We start from the raw sequence: 21,917 nt of genomic DNA on the forward strand, positions 1-21,917 counted from the left end.
AAAAGATTTTATTTGATTTGGGTTATTTTTTTTCCGCTAACTCCTCAGACTCGTGTCGTTCTTTCTCAAGCCTTTGGTGTAAATTTGCGATTTTTAACTCCACGTAAGAATCTGCATCCATTCCAACTCCGTTAACATGAATTCGTTTTCTTTTTTTTTTTCAACAATAGTAAACTTTATATTAGTTGTCATGTAGTGCATCTGAATTTTTTCTAAAAAAGTGGGCAGCTGGGTGGTGGAAAAATAAATAGTTTATAGGAATCGTCTTACTTCTTTAAAAGAAGCTTTAGAGTTCAGGTAATCTGAGAGATTATTGTGCCCATCTGTGACCATCTGTGACCATCTGTAAAGCCGATTTCCTCTGATGAGAGGAGTCGATCAGGTGACGTCACTATCACATTGACTAAGCTTAATCCGATTGTAGAAGTATTTGAAAAATATTACTTAACTGGCTTAGGATCTTGAGAGCTTAACGAGTTCTGGTGGCTGGATCTAAGATATAAGATCTGGTCATCTGGATTTAAGTTTCTCACAGCTGCAAAAACTGGTAAATATGAAATTGGATTTTGTTTTACTTGGACTGGCAAAATTTGAGTTAGAACGAAAAACTCCCATTTTTTACATGATGTTAGGTTACCTCAATCTTACACCTCTTTTTTTACACTTCCAGCCTGCATACTTTGCAAGAATGCAATGTTATCTATCCAGTGTTATCTATCCAAAGACAGGGAAACCTGTCTATGAATAAAATATTTTCATGTCGTTGCTCTTCAATTCAAATTTGGTTCAGCAACAGTTAACAACTCCCGATAATCTTGAGAAGATTTAATTTATTATCATCATTGACCCCTGGGGAATCATAAAAAAGGGACAGGAAGTCTACAGAGCACCTTATTTGTTAACCTTTACTAATTTACATTATACAGGATTCTTCGGAAAACCTAGTCTCCCTCGCAGCCGTTTTTTTTGGATGTCACGCACCGCTCCCCCAAAAGAACTTTTGGGGGAGCGTTGCGTGACATCCAAAAAAACGGATGCGAGGGAGACTACGGAAAACCTAGCAGCTTTGTTATTTATTTCTCTATGACATACGTTCTTAAATTAATGCTAAAACACGTAGAATAAGTAGAGTGTCTTTAAAGAATTTCCACATTTTTTTAAAATATTTTTTCGACCATTGTCCTAAGATTGAGTAAGACCTTTCACATATCAATGTTTCATTTTTTATCTAATTGTTAATTTATTTATTTTATCGGATGTTTCGAACGAAGATTCCAAAGCAGATTCTTGTAGTTTCGAGTTTCGAGTTCAATTGTTTATTCTCCAGCAAAAAGTCGAATTATTTTTTTAATAAGCGGCGAAAAAATGTCAAAAAATGGAAAAAACAAATTCACTGGAAAAAAAAAAACAGGTCGTTGAAGTTATTTTGTGGTTTCGTTAAACTTGCTGAAAGAAACTCTTGTCTTGTGCCTCGGAAAGGTTTGGTTTCCGGTTTGGGGCTGCGAAGTGTGGGAGTGTCACTTTGCGGGGACCTGGACACTACGCGTAATTCGCCGGAAACTTTCGATCGATCTATTACGTCTCGCAGTCGACATGATCATCTCACAAATGTCCGCTACATGAGCTATCCGAATTGAAACCCTACCAAAACCAGTCATTATGCCAGACAGAATAAATGTCAAGAGCTTCCTGAAGGAAGCTAGAGAAGATGTCTCTTCGCCTACAACCTCGAATTTTATGTCGACAATGAATGCCTGTCGAAACACTGTTGGAGCTCTCGAGGAGGTAAGTTTTCACGAAACTTCGTTTTGGTGTCATACGTGCAATAAATCTTTCTGGTCACTGAAGGATATCTGCAGCGTTATCAATTTGGACTGATAATGAAGATAAACGTAACTTATAGCTTTTAGACTAATTGCATGTACCGCATCCATATTCCATGATCGGCAGTTGTATTTATAAACATTTAGTCAACTTGGTGTTCTTCATTAATAACGATAGCAATACCAATCCATGTCTTGTTAAAATTTAGCACTCTGATCATCACTCTGCAAATTAAATCGTGCATCAGTGAACCCACAGAGTTTATATAACGCCGATACCAAACGGTTTCATCTCACATAATATTGTCAGTTTGAGCTCTGTCAAATATGTTTACCAAATTCTTTTTGCGTAAACTTATATTCGAGTGAGTGACGGAATGCCATTTTCAAATAAACAAGCTTATCCTGTGGTCACTTTTTTTTCACGGTTAAATAGTATTTGCTCTTTGTTTCTATTGAAACCTTGTGTCAACGAAGGACTTTCTGTTTCCAAAAATCATTAGCGGTTGCTTGTTCTAGTCACATTTTAACATGGTTATCAAAGAATGAGTTTAAAATTTTGAACGATCTGCTAGTTATTATATATGTCTTATTAACCAAGAGCGAGGGCTGTACTGGCAGAATATTGGCCTGAGGTCTTGACAATACAGACCGAGCGCAGCGAGGTCCATACAAAAAAGACCAAGGGCCGATATTCTTCCAGTACGATCCCAAGCAAGCTTGGTTAATAAGAGATTTATTATACAACTGAAGTTCAAAGGGACACAAGTGCAGTATCATTCGGGACCATTCGGGACAGTGCCCGGTACAATACTTAGAGAATATTGACCGGCAAAAGAGCATTTTGATTGGTTGAGGTTAGTTATTGGCCCTCTGACTGCCCGAGTCGTGTAATAATTTTAATTATTGCCAAGACAAATTTTAGACAAGACAAGTTCCTTGTCCTCTTTGTTAATTATGCAAGAGGGGAAATACAATGTTGTATCTCTCAATCTATGTGAAGAGATGTGAGCTTCAGAGGTAATTTTTTACATTCTGTATACACATGCAGATTACTAGATAGTCCTATAACTGGGTCTAAAAAATCTTCAATTTTGACCAATAACTGGAAAAACCAATTTATTCCTTTTAGCAGGATATTAATTGGTAATGAAACCTGGAATACAATAACAAAATAATGATACACATTTAGATATTCAGCATAGGAGCAACTCATCAGCAATGCAAAATACACTGGTTTCTAAAACTTTCAACTAGAGAAATACCATGACAGTTACATTCAAATGAATAAAGGCTGATAGTTTCGAAAGAAACTGTTTGGGGCTGCGTCGGTGGGAGTAGTGAAATAATTTGGATATATCAACAAAGTTGAAATGGTAAATTGGCCACTGTAATGATTATAAAAGCTGACGTTTCGAGCGTTAGCCCTTCGTCGGAGCGAATGTCAGCTTTTGTAATCATTTTTGTAATCATTTGTAAACGTCAGCTTTTGTAATCATTATGGTGGCCAATTTACCATTTCAACTTTGTATATATCCAAGTTACATTCAAACCCAAGTATTGTATATTGTTTTTCAAGCCTGGAAAAGATTGGAGTTCCAGTGGGAAAACTGAGGTCATCCTGAAGTCAAATGGGAGCTGGTCATTAAATGACGTTATTTTGAAATTAATGTGTGAATCTTTTTGTTGATTTACACTTTTTTTTTTTTACTTCATGTAGAGTCTTGATGAAGATTACAACATACTGAATAAATTGAAGAAATCAAGCAAGGCTGTCCATGCTGCAGGATTAAGTAAGCATCCCCCTTAAATTCCCAAGAGCTAGCTCCAAATTTTCTGCAGGAAACTGTCCGAAAAAAATTTTCATCAACTGAGAAGGGCAGTCAATGTGTATGTTAGTCTATGATTCCAGGCTGTCTTAGTGAATATGTTGATTTTTAATTCCAGACTATTCTACAAATCAGCTGTCGTTAGCTGAGAGTCTTGAAAAGTTGGGTACATTGTCCCTTTCAAAGGAGGCAGATACTGGCATTGGTAAGTTCTACCTTTGTGAACATGCACTGACTTCTAAATGTAAATGTGTGTATTTGTATTCCCCTGGAATATAGATGGGTTATAGCCCTTTCAAGTGGCTAAAATTTGACATTATTGCCTCCCCCCCTCAAATAACTCCTTCTTTCCCTCTAATATCATTCTTTTATTGGCCAAAATTTAAAAAATTGTCTCGCTTTCAATAAGCACTCCCTGTCTTAAAATAGCATGCCTCTTATTGGCCAAAATTGAGAAGCAACGTCCCCTTCTGACAGCACCCATACATCTACTATTTTATGGTCGAATATTAAGGAAACAGGGGATATATACTTACCTGTCTTTTCTCCAACTTTCCATATATGTATATTTATATATGTTTACCATTTATGAGTGTTTTTTTTTTGTGAGCATGTACAAATAGAGGAGGATACCATCCTTTGTGGTTGCTATTTATTTACAATGGGTACTTATGCTACACTATTAAAGAAATATTTTGAGCCACTTTTTGGTGATTTTGTAGCCAATGAAAGTATATGTATTGTCCAAGTGGCAAGCAAAACATTTCTTTAATTTTGAGTTTTATCATTTGACACTCTCTTCTAGGTACTGCATTTCTAAAGTTTTCAGTCACATTTAAGGTTAGTGATAGTACTTCCAACCTAATTTTTTACAACACAAGTTCAAAAGTCTATGTAATCTGTACAACTTGAATTTAACATAGTGTGGGATTTTTTTAGGCTAAATTTTCCAGTTCTGCACAAACCATAACAGAAACTCTCCTGAAAACAGAGCATCATGCCATATTAGTTAGCCTCCCATTAATAATAACAGTATGGAGTCTGCCCTCCCCCCCCCCCCCCCCCCCTCCTTGCAGGGTTTCAAACTCCTTCAGGTTGTGGTAAATCTACTGAGATGTGATAATTTATCAATTAAGAAACAATTGGTTGAATCATGTATGACTATAAGGGATAGATTTGTTACAGCAAATCTTTACACATACTGACAACAGCCTAGATGTTGTGTGTTCTTTGTTGGAGAAATAACACTCTAAGGAAATTGCCAACTGGTTAAATTCTAAGTGATGCCTTTCAAAGATTTCTTGTTGAATGAGAAACAAAGAAAAAACAGTACATGTATTTTGAATCACACTGTCAAATTATATGTAATCAACACACTAGGTGAGCTTTTGACTCACAGATGTCTTTGTTTAATTATATTTAACTGAAATCAGTAGTAACTCATATTCGCATCCCCCTCTCTGCAGGAACTTTGCTCAGTTATGAAAACAATGGTGAGTAACTATGAATTGTATCAGTCATCCAGTTGAGAATATGATAAAAAGAAAATAATTCAAATACTGAAAAATTATAGATGAACAATCAGTTTCCTGATGAAGGCCATATGATATGGCCGAAATGTCGATCGTTCGTGTATAATTTTCCAGTATTTGAATTATTTTCTTTTTATCATAATAGTGAGTAACCCTTTTTGATTTTAACTCCATTACACCTTTAACCTCTAAGAGTATCTGGCATCTAATTTCTCCTCACAATGTCACCTTTGAAACAATAGTCAAGGTTATGAGAATAAAAGAAATGATCACCTTTTCAAGAAGCTCTTGATTGACTAAAAAATTCTCCTTGTGAATATCATGGGAAGTGTAAGAACAGTATGGAGAATATGAATGCCAATTTTGGAGTGCAAAGGGTTAAATGTTATAAACTAATTAAATTTTAAGCTCCTTAAAACAATAAAATTTAGATATAACTTACAAGTTAGATGTATGTGTATTTAACCATAGATTTTTTTTTATTTCTTTTATTAACAGTTCACCAATTATCACAATATGGTTTTGTTTCCACTGGACTCTCTTCTAAAAGGAGACATGAAAGATGTAAAAGGGGTAAGTATTATTTAACTCCAAAGATCTGATGTTATTTCTTCCTCTAACTGCTACACATTTCCTTAGTTAAGAATTGATTATGAGAATTTGGTTTTAGATCAAGCTTACAACTCCTACCTGATAAGTTTGAGTATTCTCATCAGCTGTTTGCTGGATAATGTATGGATATTATAGGAGAAGTTACATGTTAATTACTTCTGGAAGTTAAAGGATTAACCTTGTGGATTGATCAAATTGGAATTTCGTTACAATTTTAATACAGTTTTGAACAGAAGGGTGTTGATAAGATAGAACCGCCTCCCGGTTAGCTCAATCGATAGAGCGCTGGACTGTTGTGCGGGAGGTCGAGGGTTCAAGCCCCAGCCGGACCAACACTCAGGGTCTTAAAATAATTGAGAAGAATTTGCTGCCTTTCTATAACATCAAGAAATGGTTAGATATTCTAGTATTCTCGGATAGCAACGAATAAATCCTGTCTCTTGCAGGGTTGGGGTAGTAGACATTAATTTCCCACACACAAGATTACTGGGGTGGGATGAGTGGGCTTATTGGGCCCGCAGTTATTGGTGCAAGCTGTTGTGGTGTCCCTGGCGGTTGGCGAAGCTATTAGATTAAGATAGAAACATATTGATTTGTGAGCAATGTCTGATTTCATGGTAAATTCTTGTAGCTGAAAATGTATTAAATGTATGGCAAACAGTGTTGAGTTTTGATATTTAGAACACAGAAGTGATTAAGATTTAACTTCTCATTGCATCTCAAATACATCATCTTGTAGACAGGTTATAATAAAAGAGAAACTTATCAGGTACAAGCTGTAAATGGGCTTCTTGGCTTGAAATACTACAATTTCTGTTTAGTATTGTGAAGGCAGAAAAGCAGAGATTTTATTTGGTCATTTCATAAACTGAATTTTGAGTGTTTGTTTCTGCAGGATATGAGGAAGCCATTTGATAAGGCGTGGAAGGATTATGAGGCCAAAGTGTAAGACCTTAACAATAGTCCCTTTTACAGTTGTGGGCTTGATGGCCAAGCCTTTGAACAGGAGTGAGGCTAAGGGTGGCCCTGTTGTGGTAGAGACCTGTATCTAGTTAGCATGATAACAAAGTGATTTGCATTTGAAAAGCAGCAACATCTCTATGATAAGAAGCTAGGTCACCCTTAGCCTCACTCCTGTTCAAAGGCTTGGCCACCAAGCCCACAACTGTAAAAAGGACAATTGTTTAACCCCTCTGACCTGTAAGACCAACCAGCAACTAATTTCTCCTTACAGTAACACCCCTCAATCACACATTAATTTATTGTTTATTAATTTATTTATTATTAATCTATTGTTTAACCCTCTGACCCGTAAGACCGACCAGCCTCTAATTTTTTCTTACAGTAACACCCCTCAATCACATATTAATTTATTGTGTTTTAATTTATTTATTATTAATCTATTGTTTAACCCTCTGACCCGTAAGACCGACCAGCATCTAATTTTTCCTTTCAGCAACACCCCTCAATCACACATTCAAGTGCATGTGACACGAAATTTTTTTCTCTTGTTCCTTGCAGTTGGATATCGATAGAAAACGTTTCAACGCTTTAAAAGTGCTGGAAAAATGTAAAAAGCATTTTTTTTGCTCTCAAAATACGTGCAATTTGCCTTCAAATTTGTCCCGGAGACAGGGACCAAGTTTATCACCGTCATCACATTGTGTACCTTTGTCGCAAAGGTCTGTTGTCGCTAAGGGGATTCTGCAGTACTTTGTAGTAGATAGATAGTGCATTGAAAGGCAAAGATGTCCAGCGATTCTAATGATTCCTTTGAGTCCGACTCTTCTGAAAGTTCCATTGAGGTACACAATGTGATGTCACGTTACGATATCACATGCGATTTTAGCCTAATGACCCGGACAAATTTGAAGGCAAATTGCACGTATTTTGAAAGCAAAAAAATGCTTTTTAGATTTTTCCAGCACTTTAAAGGCTTCGAAACGTTTTCTATAGATATCCAACTACAAGAAACAAGAGAAAAAAGTTTTGTGTCATATGCACTTTAAAGTCACAAGAACAAAGGAAATGATCACTAACTAAAGAAGCTCTTGATTGTTTAACAAATTTTCTTTGTAAACACCTTTAGGAAATGTATGGATACAGCATGGAAAACATGCATACTGATATTAGGGTTGAGAGGAGTCTGGACCGACTTTGCATCAAATGCATGGAAAACATGCATACTGATATTAGCGTTGAGAGGAGTCTGGACCGACTTTGCATCAAAGACTCGACCTTGTTGTGGATGGACAATGCTTAACTCTTAATTACGTTGCTTTACTGACATTATTTTGTTTCTAAATTTTGTGTGGATTTTGATAGGGCAAAGATAGAGAAAGAGAAAAAGAAGGTGGCTCAAGAGGCTGGATTTCTAAGGACAGAAGTCACTGGTGGAGAGGTAAGTGATGGAAATGGTAAAATTAATATTATCATGAAGCAAGCTGTGGCAGATTTCTTCTCTGAGCTCAAGAGATTTGCTGATGTTAATTTTGAGACAATTTTTTTTTTCATTTAAATCAGATGGCAGAAGAAACAGAAAGAGAGAGGAGAATTTTCCAGTTACAAATGTGTGAGGTATCATCCTGGTACACAAGTGTACATTTTATTTTGTTAGAGATACACATTTTTTTTTTCATGGGAGACTTTATCATTGAGGGAGATCTTTGATGCTTTTTACTCCAAGTGGAACTGAGGGCATAAGTAACTAACTTTATATTTAAATTTATCTTCTTTCTGTGTAAGGGTTGACAAGGATTTCTCTAAGGCATGATAGTGTTGATTACTCATTACCTGAATAACAGATTCGCAATTTTTATCAAGCTAAATTTTTATTCATTATGATTTTATATTTCTTTTCTTTCCAAGCTTTTGATTAAGGTGAATGAGATAAAAGTGAAGAAGGGAGTGGAACTTGCCCAACATCTAGTGGAGTTCTATTATGCGCAAGTCACGTGAGTTGAATTAATTGATAGTGCAGACCAACAAACAACTATGCACCTTCCTTCTCTGAACTCAACAGCAGTCCACCAGTAACAATTTGTGTTAACACTGGGTTATGATACTGAGAGGGGTAGCTAGAGATACTGAGATACTGACAGGGATATGAAAGTGCATCTAAATCATCGGTCACCATCACTGCCAATTCTGTCTAGAATTAACTCAGTTGTAAGGAAGTTAATTTTTCATTGGTTTTAATTTGTCTCCGCAGGTATTTTCAGCTGGGATCACAAGTTCTAGAAAGTATGAAAGGTTATCTAGAAGAACTTGTTGTGGAGCTTCAACAGGTAAATATAGTTTTTTTAAAAGTCTTTATCTCTCAAGATCTGGTCAGTAATCCTCCCTTCCAACTGATATATATTTCCATGTAAATTAGTTTCAAGAATTTGGTGTTATGACAAGATAAAAGCATGTTACTGATAGATACAGCTGTATGTTGTTCTCCTGCTCTGTTACTTGGGTAATGAACTGAGTTTACTCTTAAAATTTCCATCTGAATCATTCCTTAAAGTAAAGAGATTAAAATGTAATATTTTTCAGGCATTGTGGTAGTGATGTAACATGAATGTTGTGTTTAAATTGTATTAAAGTCAATGTTTGTTGTAGTCTGTGAGATAGATACTGCAGCTATAAACATCATTGTCACCAACAACCCGATTCTAGATTGAACTGAGTATAACCAAGGCATCCTGAAAATCATTAGCAACATGTCCAAATTTTGATGTTTCAAGGAGGATCCCACTTTACTCAGAGAAGGCAGACGAAATTGACTCTACAGAAAATTGAAGAAAAGCAGTCACCTTGATAGTGATGTTTATAGCAGTATCTGTCCCACAGGTTCACAACCAGCAAGGATTTACAGCTTACCAAAAATGCACAAGGAATGTGGACACAACTTATTTTAGCTTCAATTTTTTTTGTGTTTATTTAGTTAAGAGCTCAACAGGATGAGGAAAGAAAAGAACTGAATGACTTAAGGAATAAGATTAAATCCCAACTACAAGTGGATAAAGAAGTAAGTTCACTTTTTTACAAGTTTGGGAAACAATGACACCACAAAGACATTGTACATATCATATGCCAGTCCAAGTTTCCACTATCTGAGCAGTTTTCCATAGGCAGCCTTTGATTTAATTTCTTATCAACCATTTCAGTCAACACAGTCATCGCAAAGCAAAGGAGGTTACAGTTTACATGGACAGCAAGGTGATAAATTGCACGGCAATGAAAGAGCTGGGTTTTTACAGAAACGGAGTGAAGGGTAAGTTCAACATATTGTCATGGTTGAGAGAATACTCCAGGCTGTCATGGATAGAAAACAAAGAATTTTATTGCCATAAATTTACAGAATTTTTCTTAAGATCTTGGGAGGTATAGTTTGACTGCCATATTGCAGTAGCAGTATTGTTTTAAGGTCAGATGCAGGTTCAGATACAAAATTTCACTTGGTAAATTTTTTGACTCGACTTGAATGGCATTTGTTAAATTTTAAGATGTACTTCACATGTAGGCCAGGTGAGATCCCACTTATCTGCGATGGATGATGAATATTTTATAACGGATAGCTTGAGGCGTTCAAACGGCATGCCAATCCCTTTGAACGGCTGATGAGCGGCTATCTGTTTAAAAACGGCTAACCGTTCAGAACGTTTTTGCGTGAGAGGTCACAGATGGTTCATAGTAGGTCAAGACCATTATTGATGTTATTAGTCAAGATTAACCTACCCTTGTGTATTTTCTTTTGAACAATTCTTTTGGCCTGCATAGAAAGCTCTTTTTGAAGCTCTTTTTGAAGCACTGAATGAAAATAAAGGTGGCATAGTCTTTGAGTGATTAGCACAGTTTCTAAAAGTGTAACTTTCCTGGCACCAGTACTTCTCTCAGCTTGTTCACTCAATGAATCAAAGCCTGAAAAAAGCTGCCCTTTTAACCTCCCATTACTTTTATTGGTTGTTATTGTGCATGTACAGTATTTGTTGATATGCGACAACATTACTTTGAATATACCTTTTAGTCTGCGAAAAGTGTGGCAAAAAAGATACTGTGTTGCAAAGGAAGGTCAATTCACTTTGGCTCATTCACCGGTAAGAGGAATTTCATTGGCAAAGTTTTAACACTATATTGAAAGCTTGTTTCTCCTTGATTAATGCTATTTCAGGTCTGAGACTATATCATGTATACTGTACATGTATGACATATTTTGCAATTTTTTTTTTTTTTTTTTTTAATTTTAGACAAGCATACCAACTCAAACACTCAATCTCCTTGTGTGCCAAGTCAAGGTAAGGAAACCTGAATTGGTGCCTGTGGGCCTTTCTCATGTCTGGACTTGTGGTGGCTTCTCATCATGTCTGCACACATGTGGACCTTTTCCTATCCATTCCTTTATTTGCCCCATATGCATCTCATGTCTGTGCCCGGTTGGGTCTCTCTCGTGTCTAGACTTAAATTTTGGCCCTTTTTACATGGGCTCCCTTTTCCAGAACATGTGGACTCCTTAAATGTTTAGACTCTCATGGGCCACATCCATGGCGAGTTAGGGTTTATGATGTGATTGGTAGGAGGCTTTTTCTTATAGCAAAGAAGATTTGGAAAAGTGTATTTTTCAAACTCGATTCATTGATCTTGCATTTGAGGAAACTTTCCCGCGCAAACAAAAAGTCAGAGAGTTTAAAAAAGAATTTTGACAAGTAAATTGTTTTGCCCTACAGGAAGAGGAGGGAAAGAAACATACTTTCAACATTGTATCACGTGAGTTTGAGGTCTCGTATTTGACAGACATTGTAAACAATAACAGCTGACAGCTCTTCAGTACTTATGTGGCAGCCTTTTTTTACCTTCAGACAACAGAACTTATTTATTTCAAGCAGATGACGAAGCTGATTTGGAAGCGTAAGTTGGACGAAATTAATTCATGAAAAAAAATTGTTTCACTTCAGTTTTACATACTTAAATCGAGCCTTAGATGTAAATTGTTTTTACTTTTCCTTTTATCTGTCACAATTTAAAGATTACGAGGTAAGAGAAGGGACTTCTTTCCCAAAGTCGTAGATACGTTTTATTTTAATCTGCTAAACTATAGCGCATTATAGTTCACCACTAAATTTTCTCCGGTTCTTATTCGTTTAAATCGATCACGCGACGCGATAGTGTTCATCCGTGGAGAGACACTATCAGCCCATAGTGCCCGTCCGCGGAAAATACCCGGATGGGATAGTGCCCGTCCGCGGAAAATACCTGGATTGATGGTACTCATCCGTGAAAAGTTTTGAATAGTTTGACGGCCGCGAAGTTAGGCAGATCGGAAAAACAGTGACTTTTCAATTCTGACAGGTATAACGTATTATTTAGCCAATGTACGGTTGCGAATTATTGACATTTGTGACAAGCTGTAAGCGCGGAAGAAAATTTAGTGGTGGACAATAAAAACAATAGAGTGTTTATGTCTCAGAACTATCGGTCCGATAGTTGCCCCTTAGAAATTTGATGTTCTTAAAACTAGCGTATTTGTTTTAAGAACATCAAATTTCCGCGGGGCAACTATCAGCCGATAGTTCCTCGACAGAAACACTATTGTTTAAATAGATCAGAGGGTATCTAAAACTAAAACTTAAGACATCTCTTCAGCCATTCAGAACAAAGGGAAATTTAGTGAAGAACCAATAAGAACTCAGTCAAAACCAGCAAACCGTCAAAAGCGCGGGAAAACGTGTGGGACCAACACGCGTTTTAGTTGGTTTTTGTTTGCATCTGATAGGTTGAGAATTTGGCTCGAAAGTTTTGGACCAATCAGTTGAGGACGACCAGTGCAGTTGCGGATGACTCTAGATATTTGATCAGTAGAGATTTGCTGAAGCAAATGCATATAAAAAACCAGGAAAGATTTATTGCTGCTCGACGTTTCGGAATCATCACGACTCCATTATCAAGAGACCAGTTAACTAGCATTCAACTAAGGAAAGGTACAAGATAAGCATAAATTACAATAAACGGCCTAAGGTGTTTGTTTAGGCCGTTTATTGTAATTTATGCTTATCTTGTACCTTTTCCTTAGTTGCATGCTAGTTAAGTAGTCTCTTGATAATGGATTCATGATGATTCCGAAACGTCGAGCAGCAATAAATCTTACTCTAGATATTCAACTGCAAATTGTTCTGCTGTAACTTAACGCGTCAATACTGTTTCCAGGTGGGTTTCTGTACTTAACAATAGTCGAACTGAAGCATTAGAAAAAGCTTTTGGAGACAGTGACAAGGCTGAGGTAATGGACACTGGCAAATTTGTGTCAGTTGATTTTACAAATTAACTAAATTTGATTAAAATCAGGTATTTCATATTGTTTTGAAGTATGTGATGTTTCCTCACTATTGCATATTTGTGTTATCAACTAAAAGCTAACTTCTGTCGTGCTTAAATTTTTTGTCATGGCTAAAACATTTTGGTTTATCTGTTTTTCAGTCCGAGGAAAACGGTTCTTTGGTTTGCAATCTGAAAGAGGTAAAGTTAAAAAATGCGTGACACCACAGAATTACCTTAAGCAGCATCACAAGTCCTTACTTTTTCATTGTTTTTTTTTTTTTCATTGTTTTTGTTCTTCAGCTGAGACAGAGCATTGTCTCCCAGGTTCGAAGATTGCCAGGAAATGACACTTGCGCTGATTGTTCTGGAAAAGGTGAATATGAAACCTCGCATGAAAAAAAAACTGAAAGCCGAGTATGTATCCACGAAATATTGCTAAAAAACCTCACAAGGACGAAAGGTGCAGATAAAACTATTAAAAAAAAACAAATTCCAACCTTTGAGTGTTAACGAGAACCCTCTTTAGGAGGATAATGAAAGAGTCTTGCAAGTTTCAAAATCCCACCAACCCACCCCCCCTCCCCTTTTTCCAAAGCTATAGCCCATCCCTTACCAAGTGTCTTTGATACAATTTAGTGATGGGTTAGAGCAGAGAAAATGTCTTTTAGGTTCAAAGAGGTATAGACATTTGAGAAAATGTAATTTTTAACTTTTGTTATATTTCTCTTATAGATCCAACATGGCTGGCCACAAACCTAGGCGTTTTACTGTGCATTGAGTGCTCAGGAATACATCGAGATATGGGTGTTCATATCTCTAGGATACGATCCATTGAACTCGACAAACTCGGCACTGTAGAATTGCTGGTGAGATGTGACCTCTTAACAAATTTCGATTGTTTTATCTCATCGTTAAATAAGTTCATTGTGGGAGACGGAGCTGAGATATTTACAATGTTACCGCGCTGATTGAAAGGCCTGGGTTTGAGCCTTGCCCTGGCCATTTTGACAAAACATTTTACTCTCACTGTGATGTAAAGAATGATACTAGCAAACTATTGGATTCCTAATGAATTTCAGGGGGAGAAGGGTGGGTAGGGAAGTGGAAACCGCATCCCTTCCAGGGACAGTAACAATTCTCCAAGTCGCTTAATGTTGCGGAAACTGCCATGTGTGCTGGTTTCGTGTCTATACCAAACTGTACAATGATGAATTTTAAGTTTGTTCTCTCTTTTTCAGCAAGCGAAAGCTGTAGGTAATGGAGGATTCAACGAAATTATGGAAGCAACTTTGGACTACAATGAGAAGCCGACTGCTTCGAGTAAAATGTAAGTTGCCGAAGTTGTTTTCGGCGTTGTTGTTGTTGTTGTTCAGTTTATTTTGGCTGAGATCTAAAGGTGTAGAGGCCGAAATCGCTCATAACCTTGTTTATTGTTTGAATTAATTTTTTCTCTTCAGGGATGAAAGAAAGGAGTTTATTAGAGGGAAGTATATTCAACATAAATATGCGATTAAATCTGGCGATAATACTGAAAAAATACTTCAGGTAAGCTGTAACGTTTATTTAAGGGCTAAAGGTCAAACATGGCGTTTGTTTCCTGTTGTATAACCTCTGATAAACTCCAACCCATCGAATCCTCTCTCAACAGGAACTTCACCAAGCAGTCAAGTCAAAGGACATTTTAGCTGTTTTACAAGCGTTTGCTGAAGGTGTAGAGCTTTCAGCACCTCTTCCCGGACATGTGAGTTTTAAATAGATGTATACGATGTCATGATATTACTTCTAATAATATGAAATTACGTATGATGCGCGATCCTCGCAGTAGAGAGCGCTATTTATGCAATAGCAAAAGTCAGACCTGAAAAAAATCAGGCCTGTACGGGATTCGAACCACTGACCTCTGCGATGCTAGTGCAGCGCTCTACCAATAATATGAAATATATAAACTTCATATATTCAAAATATATGAACTTCATATATTCATCGTATCCGATTTATCATCACGGGTTTATTACGAATCAACTCAACGGCCTGCTCCGAGTTGGCTTGTTAGCTCAATTGGTAGAGCGCTGCACTAGTATCGCAGAGGTCAGTGGTTCGAATCCCGTACAGGCCTGATTTTTTTTCAGGTCTGATTTTCGCTATTGCATAAATAGCGCTCTCTACTGCGAGGATCGTGCATCATACGTATCTATAACCGCGGTTCAAAATATATGAACTTCATATGTTCATCGCATCCAGTATGAAATTAGCTGTTACCTGTGCATTGAGTAGCATGGTGAGACACTGTACCTTTAAAGTAATTGTTTTTGGACAACTTGATGCAAAGGTAATTAGTGTTGCCAGAAACTCGTTGGCGTTCTTTTTGTCATTAGTTTGATTTTAGCAATTTCGTTTTTGCTTTACTTAATACCTCTAACGTTTATTATTGTACGGCTATCTAAGCGGTTTACGCTGAAGAAATCCATGACCAAACCCTGGAAGTAAAATGTTTTGGATTTCCATTTCCTTTCAGCCAAACAATTCTACAGCCCTTCATGTAGCTGTTGAACAAGAGGATCTGACCTCTCTACACATTGTCGACTTTTTAGCACAGAACTGGTGAGTTGAATGTTAAATTGAAAACCTAAGAACGGGGATTGAAACTGTGACCGAGGGCGAGGGAAAGCGGAACGAATTAAATGTGCAATTCTTCATCGATGTCAGTTATTAAGCTATTCTTCGCGAGATTACCTCGAGTTCGTCGCAAAACTTTGCCTTTGGTGTTTCAGTCGGTCGCTCCATTCTTCTGCTAAACTTTTAGTTCACCCGTTTGTTTCTTCGTTGGGTCGTCCGTGTTCCGTTCGTACGTGTGATTGTGGGATCGGTCGTTGATCGTTCCTTCGTTCATTTGCTCGATCGGTCGGCCTATCGCTCAGTCGTCTGCTCGTTTCCTCGTTCGGTCATTAAGTTTGTCAGTCATTGGTAAGTTTGTATGTTTGTATGTTGTTTTGTATTTTTTTATTATATTATTTTAATTTATTAATTCCATCGTATGTCCACGAATGTATTCATTTATTTCTTTACTTATTTTCTTTTTCAAGCAATGGTGTGAACGTGACAGATAAAAATGGAAACACAGCGCTTCATTTGGCAGCAATTTCCAGTAAAACAGAATGTATGCGAGTTCTGTTGAGAGCTGGCGCTACAGATAGTCTTGGCCTTGGTATGTACCCACTGGGAATCATCTGTACACTGACTTTTGGCCTATAAAACAAACATCCTGTTGGATTTCTGCTCTCAAATGAGCCAGCGGTTTTCAACGGGGATCACTGTGGCCTGGTAACATTGACGTCAATATGATGGTACCGAGCTGACGTCACAGTTTTTTCGGGCAACTCGTGTTATTTAGATTGGGAGATAAAACTCGGTCGCTTATCGTGTTTTTATCGAAGATTTCCCGAAGCGTACCTCTTACTCTCAAACTTTCTGCGTGCTCAGTCGACCTTGTCGCCTCTTATGAATACAGTCGAAACGAATGTGAAACAAATGATAATATTTCACTTCTCGTATTTTCATCACGGGGAATACCAAAAGCTTTTCTTGAAAAGGGTAATTGCGGTTTCCCCCAGTTCTAAAACGGCGAGAAGTTTTGAAGATTTATTTGCATCGAAAATAATAGATTATGCTTTTTCTTCTGCAGAAAATCTGGAGGGTAAAACGCCGATGGACATTTCGAAAGGATTAAGTCACACAGAATCTATTGAATTGGTACGTTTTGTTCAGTTCTTCAGATCCTTAAGCTCAATTTGCTAATTTTTTGTTTAAAAGGTCTTAAACGGTTAATTATGTTTCTTCTGATGTTCAAAATGAACAACATTAAAGCCTTTTTTTTTTCAGTTAAAAGTGACTGCTTCTGGTAAGATGGCCCACTGTGAAAATGTCAAGATCGACTGGGGACTCAATGAGGTGATCGTCCTTCGTTGTCTTTACTGTAAACGTTTTCTTCAACCTTGGAAGTCCCAAGATATAATGAGTAGCTGGAAAAATAATTTTCCCAAAGAAAATTCGCGAATAACTCTTTTATTTCCCAGGCTGATGGAATTTACGATAACCCTGCAGAACTGTTGGACGTTAAACTAGAATTCAGCGACGAGGAAGGATTGAATGATTCGAAAAGTGAGGGAAAGGTAACTTAAGAAATTCCTCTTACATTGAGTGAGTAAGGATTGAACTAAATTTACGACGTGAGCGTACGACAGTCGCAAGCAACTCTCTGAACGAAGTATGACGAAGACCTTGACTGAAACAGCTCAAAGAACAATTGGCTGCATTGTTTGTGTCCTCGAAAAAGTCTCTGTAACAATACATGAAGCTTTCCACATCTCTGCAGATCCCGGCAGTTTGCAGGCCACTTATCTTTGTGCATGCGCATGTGACCTCATTGATGGTCAAGCTCAACCTCGAGTTCTGTATAGCTCACTGATAACGCAGCCGAACCCAAATCCAAAGGTCTGGGTTCGACTCCTCTTGTGAAACAGATTTTTTTTTCTTTTTTTTTGTTTATTTTTAGGGTCGGTCTAGTCCTCCTACCCCTCCCCGTCACCGCCGCCATTTACCCACGCGACCCGTCAGTCAAATGTTTCCTCCCGGAGGGGGATACGCCAAGGGAATGCTGGGACTCTCAGGGGTCAGTCCCCTAGTATCTGGACTGACCCTCTTTGGAAGTGATTCACCGGGTCTGGACAAAGTTTCCGCGGGGTCTCCTGTAATAAGACGCAGGGCAGCTGTCCGCCCTTCGGGCACAAATGTGGAGACAGTGGCTGTGAATGTACGGGCGAGTATGTACGCTCCGTCGTCATTTTCTGAGAGCACGTTCAGTTCTACAACGAGCACCTTCGGTCACGGGCCTAAGACTAAACCGTAAGTCGTGAATTTATTTTTGTTGTATTTGCTTGTTGGCTGATGTTCTTGAAGGACACAGGATCCACACATAATTTGAAATCTTGGGATTTACTCGCACATTCTAACCAACCCGTAGCCCGCTTAGTAGGCGCACTTTAATACATTTAGTAACACGAGCTGGAGAGAGGACGTGTATGTGAAACTATTGCGCATGTTTTGTACGATTTATTACCTTAATAAAAATCCAAACTTATCTAAGGAAGATTCTTTTACTTCTTTTCAGTGCTGACAGTACAGCTGCTGACCAGGCTGAGTCTCCCCCACCTGTGCCTCCTGTGCGCTGCAGCTCTGTCAGTCGAGAGAAGCGATTTGGTGTTGACGTCCCCTTACCTCCGTTACCTGCTAAACCAAAGTTTGACGATCCTGGGGTAGCAGCCTCCAAACAGTCAGCTACTGATCCAAAAAACCGCTATGCGGAAACGATAAATCGAAGAGCTCCACCTGTTCCGCCCGTCCCCGCCCCTAAACGAGCTGGCGGGGAGGGGAAACCCGTCGCACCTCCCCTCCCCACACACCGGAGGTCTAAATCTGAAGGGAGGACGCCTTTCGGCGAGGACATCCCACGAGCAGCAGACTCAAGGCCACCTTTTCAGAAAAAGCTATCGTCACCTCTTGATAAAGAGGAAGTCAAAGAGGAGGAAAAACCACTTCCTCCGCCCAGGCCCCTAAAGCCAGGGTCCATGCGGGTCGCTTCTAGTACTCCATTGCTGGCTAATGGGGAAGTTATGGCATCCAAGTAAGTAGAATAATGACTTCGTTTGGTGTAATGATATTTTGCCCCTCGCGTCACGCCGTGACACGTAACCACCAATGTCACGCGATATTTACTCGATTTCCCTTGAAGTGTCGTTCCTTGTTAAGGTGATTTCCTCAATTTTTATTCTCAAGGCGCAAGTTTTCATTAACAGGCCGACCGAAAATATTAATTTTTTATTCCTTCATGCAGTTTTCTTTTTTCCACCGAATGGTAACGTTATCAGAGAGATTTAGCACCGCGTTTTCGTGAGACGTGAACGCCAGGAGTGTCCACGTGACGTTGTTTTTCCTGCCATTTTTCACGTTTGCCGGTTGCGTTTTGCTGTTTCCACGTCAAGTAGACCTATTTCGCGTTTGCCGTGCACGTAAGTTTTCTTTTTTTTCTCTCAAAGAGTACAAGTTAATTACCGGGATAAGGGCGTCTTCAAATCCAACTTGAAGTGAGCTCACGCGAAGCGAAAGTAGAAAGGTTCACGTTATTTTACGTGAAACGTATAAGGGCAAGCTGACGTTTGCTGTTTCACGTAAACGCGGTGCTAAATCTCTCTATTACCGCATCGTTTCCGTGAAACGCGATATTGGTTTCTTTGTTTTACTTTTAAAAATGATTCCCATAGGCCCCGAGCTTTTCCTAGTTCCTTTCAGTAATATGAAGCGACAAGAAGTATCGCTGCTCTCTCTGAACGAATGTCGTGGGTTTCATCCCCCCTCCCTCCCCTCCCCAACGCTTCATCAAGTCTCCCTAACACCTGGAGAAAAAGAGACGTAGTAAGATTGAAGTATCTTGCATAAGAACACAACAAAATGTCCCGGCCACCGCTCAGACCCAGACCTCTCAGTTCTTCGGACTCCATCGTGGTAACCACCTGGTTATTCTAGCTCGTACTCGTTGTGCTGTTGCTGATTGGACATTTTTCTTGTAGAGCGGCTACTTTTCCTCGACCTCCTCCCCGAGGAAGCTCAGAATTGAGCTCTGTCAAAGGTTGGTATTCGATTGCGACCTGATATTTTTCCAGAAATTTGTCAAGATACTTAAAGAACGATTTATTAATTTCTTTGATTTTAGGAAATGCAAACTAGAAAGCATTTTCTTATGGATTTCAAATTGTTTCAGTTCACGAGTCAAGGTACTTTTTCTTACTTTACATCTCTCTGATCCGCTGGGACTCAATTTGCACTTTTTCAGTGAACATCGGAAAGGAAAGCGACGTTACAAGAAAAGAATCCGTGGATTCTATACCAGAAAGTCCTATTCCAGATATTCCACCAAGGTCAAACACCGTTTCAGTAAGTTGAAGCAGAGAAATTCTTTTACCTTGTGTCGCTATTGTTAGTTGGGGCCTTTCTCAAAGGCGTCTTACTTACTATTCTAATATTGTGCGTCTCGGTGATCGGAGTTGCATTAAACCTGTCACGCTTTTCCAAAGAGGTTGCGTTATCTTCAAGTTGTTGCGGAACGAAGTTCATTTTGATTGTCTCCTTGATGGCTTAAAAAGGATTTACGTTTTCTGCTTTAACTTATATGCTTGGTCAGGGCACCAGGCCAGGAAGAAATTAAAAAAAATCTTTAGACCACTAACCTTCTTGATTTCTTTGTGTTCAGAATGCCCCGACTCTACCCCGGCGGGTACAGGCTTTGTACGACTGTGAGGCGGATAATGAGGATGAGCTGACTTTCAAAGAAGGCGACATTCTTTTGGTCAATGGGGAGGGGGAGGACGCCGAATGGTGGGTGAGTATTGGGAGGATTGTAAGGGAGGGGGGGAGGGAAAGGAAAGGCACCGAGTGTTGAGTAAAGTATTGATTCAGTTTAGTGATTTGATTGTGGGGGGAGGGGTGGGGACACACTGGATGGTGGACCTTACTGAAAAATTTTCATCAGAGGAGGGGAAAACGAGGAGACTGCAAGAAAAGGGGGGAAAGGGCTGGAAAGACTGTCTTTAGGGATGTGGGAGGGTCGTTTGATTGTCGCCAAATGGAAGCCTCTGATTTTGATGACCAAAGGTGAATGGCAAATAATTATCAGACAGGAAAAATATCACAATGAATGGAAGACGGAAAATGGAATCCCGCACGGAAAATATGAAATAAAACTGAACGTTTTATTTTATACCACCTACTCATTTCCCTTTTTTTTGCCCCAAATATTTCTCCGCGTTTCCCACGACTTCGGTACCATGGAGGGGTAGGAGGGGGTGTAGCAAACGTAGTGTGGAGGCGGTGAAATGGCGAACTGGTGGTGTTGTTTTTGTTTTTGTTTGTTTGTTTGTTTGTTTGAGAATGCGTTTCCTTTGGTGAAAAACTGTAATTTAATTTAATTTAATTTAATTTTAATTTAATTTACTCCATTTTCACTGCATTAAGTTTTGCAGTGGGGAAGGACTAGAAAGGAACATAGGAACCATTCGTGCTAGTCCACCCTCCCACCCATCCCACCTCAGGGGAGGACATCCATCACACAGTAATCTCGTGTGTGGGAAATTAACGTCTCCTACCCCAACCCTGCAGGAGACGGGACCTCCATTTATTCGTCCCTATCCGAGAAGACTAGAATATCTAACCATTTCTTGATGTTATAGAAAGGCAGCAAATTCTTCTCAATTATATATCTTAAGACCCTGAGTGTTGGTCCGGCCGGGGCTCGAACCCTCGACCTCCCGCACAACAGTCCAGCGCTCTATCCATTGAGCTAACCGGGAGGCGGTTAATGTGAAAATTTCTGCTCTTGATAATACCTTACTGTTCTTTTTCCTTTCTCTGTAGTTGGGTGAAATAGAAGGACATCCCGGAACTAGTGGAGTCTTCCCAGTCAGCTTTGTTCGCATCCTTCCCGAATGAACCTGTCCCTTAGCGTGACGTAAGTCATGTCACGCGGCTCTCACACAACGCTCCTGAATTTGTGATCTCGCGTGACACTATCAAAATGTCACGAGGGTCTTTAATTCACTTCAACACACAGAAAGTGCACTCCTCCAACAAATGATATTTGAGATATTCTTATAAGAGTCTGAACACATTTAGGTTGTCTGATTTTACAACTATTGTAGTTTGCCAAATTCAGTTAGTTTTTTGCTCAAAAATAAATATTTTCACGGCCCAACAGGGTTTTTTTCTCAGAGACT

The 21,917-nt window shown here is 38.8% G+C and overlaps 1 protein-coding gene across 1 annotated transcript; it reads left to right on the plus strand.

Annotated features, from left to right (window-relative positions):
* The first annotated feature begins 1,555 nt into the window (after window positions 1-1,555).
* LOC111333625 (arf-GAP with SH3 domain, ANK repeat and PH domain-containing protein 2) lies at window positions 1,556-21,900 on the plus strand. Its single transcript, XM_022939246.2, has 35 exons — window positions 1,556-1,785; window positions 3,544-3,616; window positions 3,771-3,857; window positions 4,458-4,492; window positions 5,119-5,145; window positions 5,683-5,757; window positions 6,692-6,741; window positions 8,122-8,197; window positions 8,320-8,373; window positions 8,665-8,750; window positions 9,008-9,083; window positions 9,728-9,811; window positions 9,951-10,057; window positions 10,811-10,880; window positions 11,031-11,078; window positions 11,508-11,547; window positions 11,640-11,688; window positions 12,985-13,057; window positions 13,255-13,293; window positions 13,396-13,468; window positions 13,828-13,961; window positions 14,334-14,422; window positions 14,553-14,640; window positions 14,744-14,836; window positions 15,611-15,696; window positions 16,179-16,300; window positions 16,778-16,845; window positions 16,975-17,043; window positions 17,169-17,264; window positions 17,648-17,997; window positions 18,263-18,775; window positions 19,719-19,777; window positions 19,982-20,082; window positions 20,399-20,527; window positions 21,559-21,900. Exons 1-35 carry the CDS (start codon window positions 1,660-1,662, stop codon window positions 21,631-21,633), a joined length of 3,420 nt encoding a protein of 1,139 aa, XP_022794981.2. The 5' UTR covers window positions 1,556-1,659; the 3' UTR covers window positions 21,634-21,900.
* The last annotated feature ends 17 nt before the right edge of the window (window positions 21,901-21,917 follow it).

Source organism: Stylophora pistillata, chromosome 2 (genome assembly GCF_964205215.1).
Source record: "Stylophora pistillata chromosome 2, jaStyPist1.2, whole genome shotgun sequence".
Lineage (NCBI taxonomy): Eukaryota > Metazoa > Cnidaria > Anthozoa > Scleractinia > Pocilloporidae > Stylophora > Stylophora pistillata.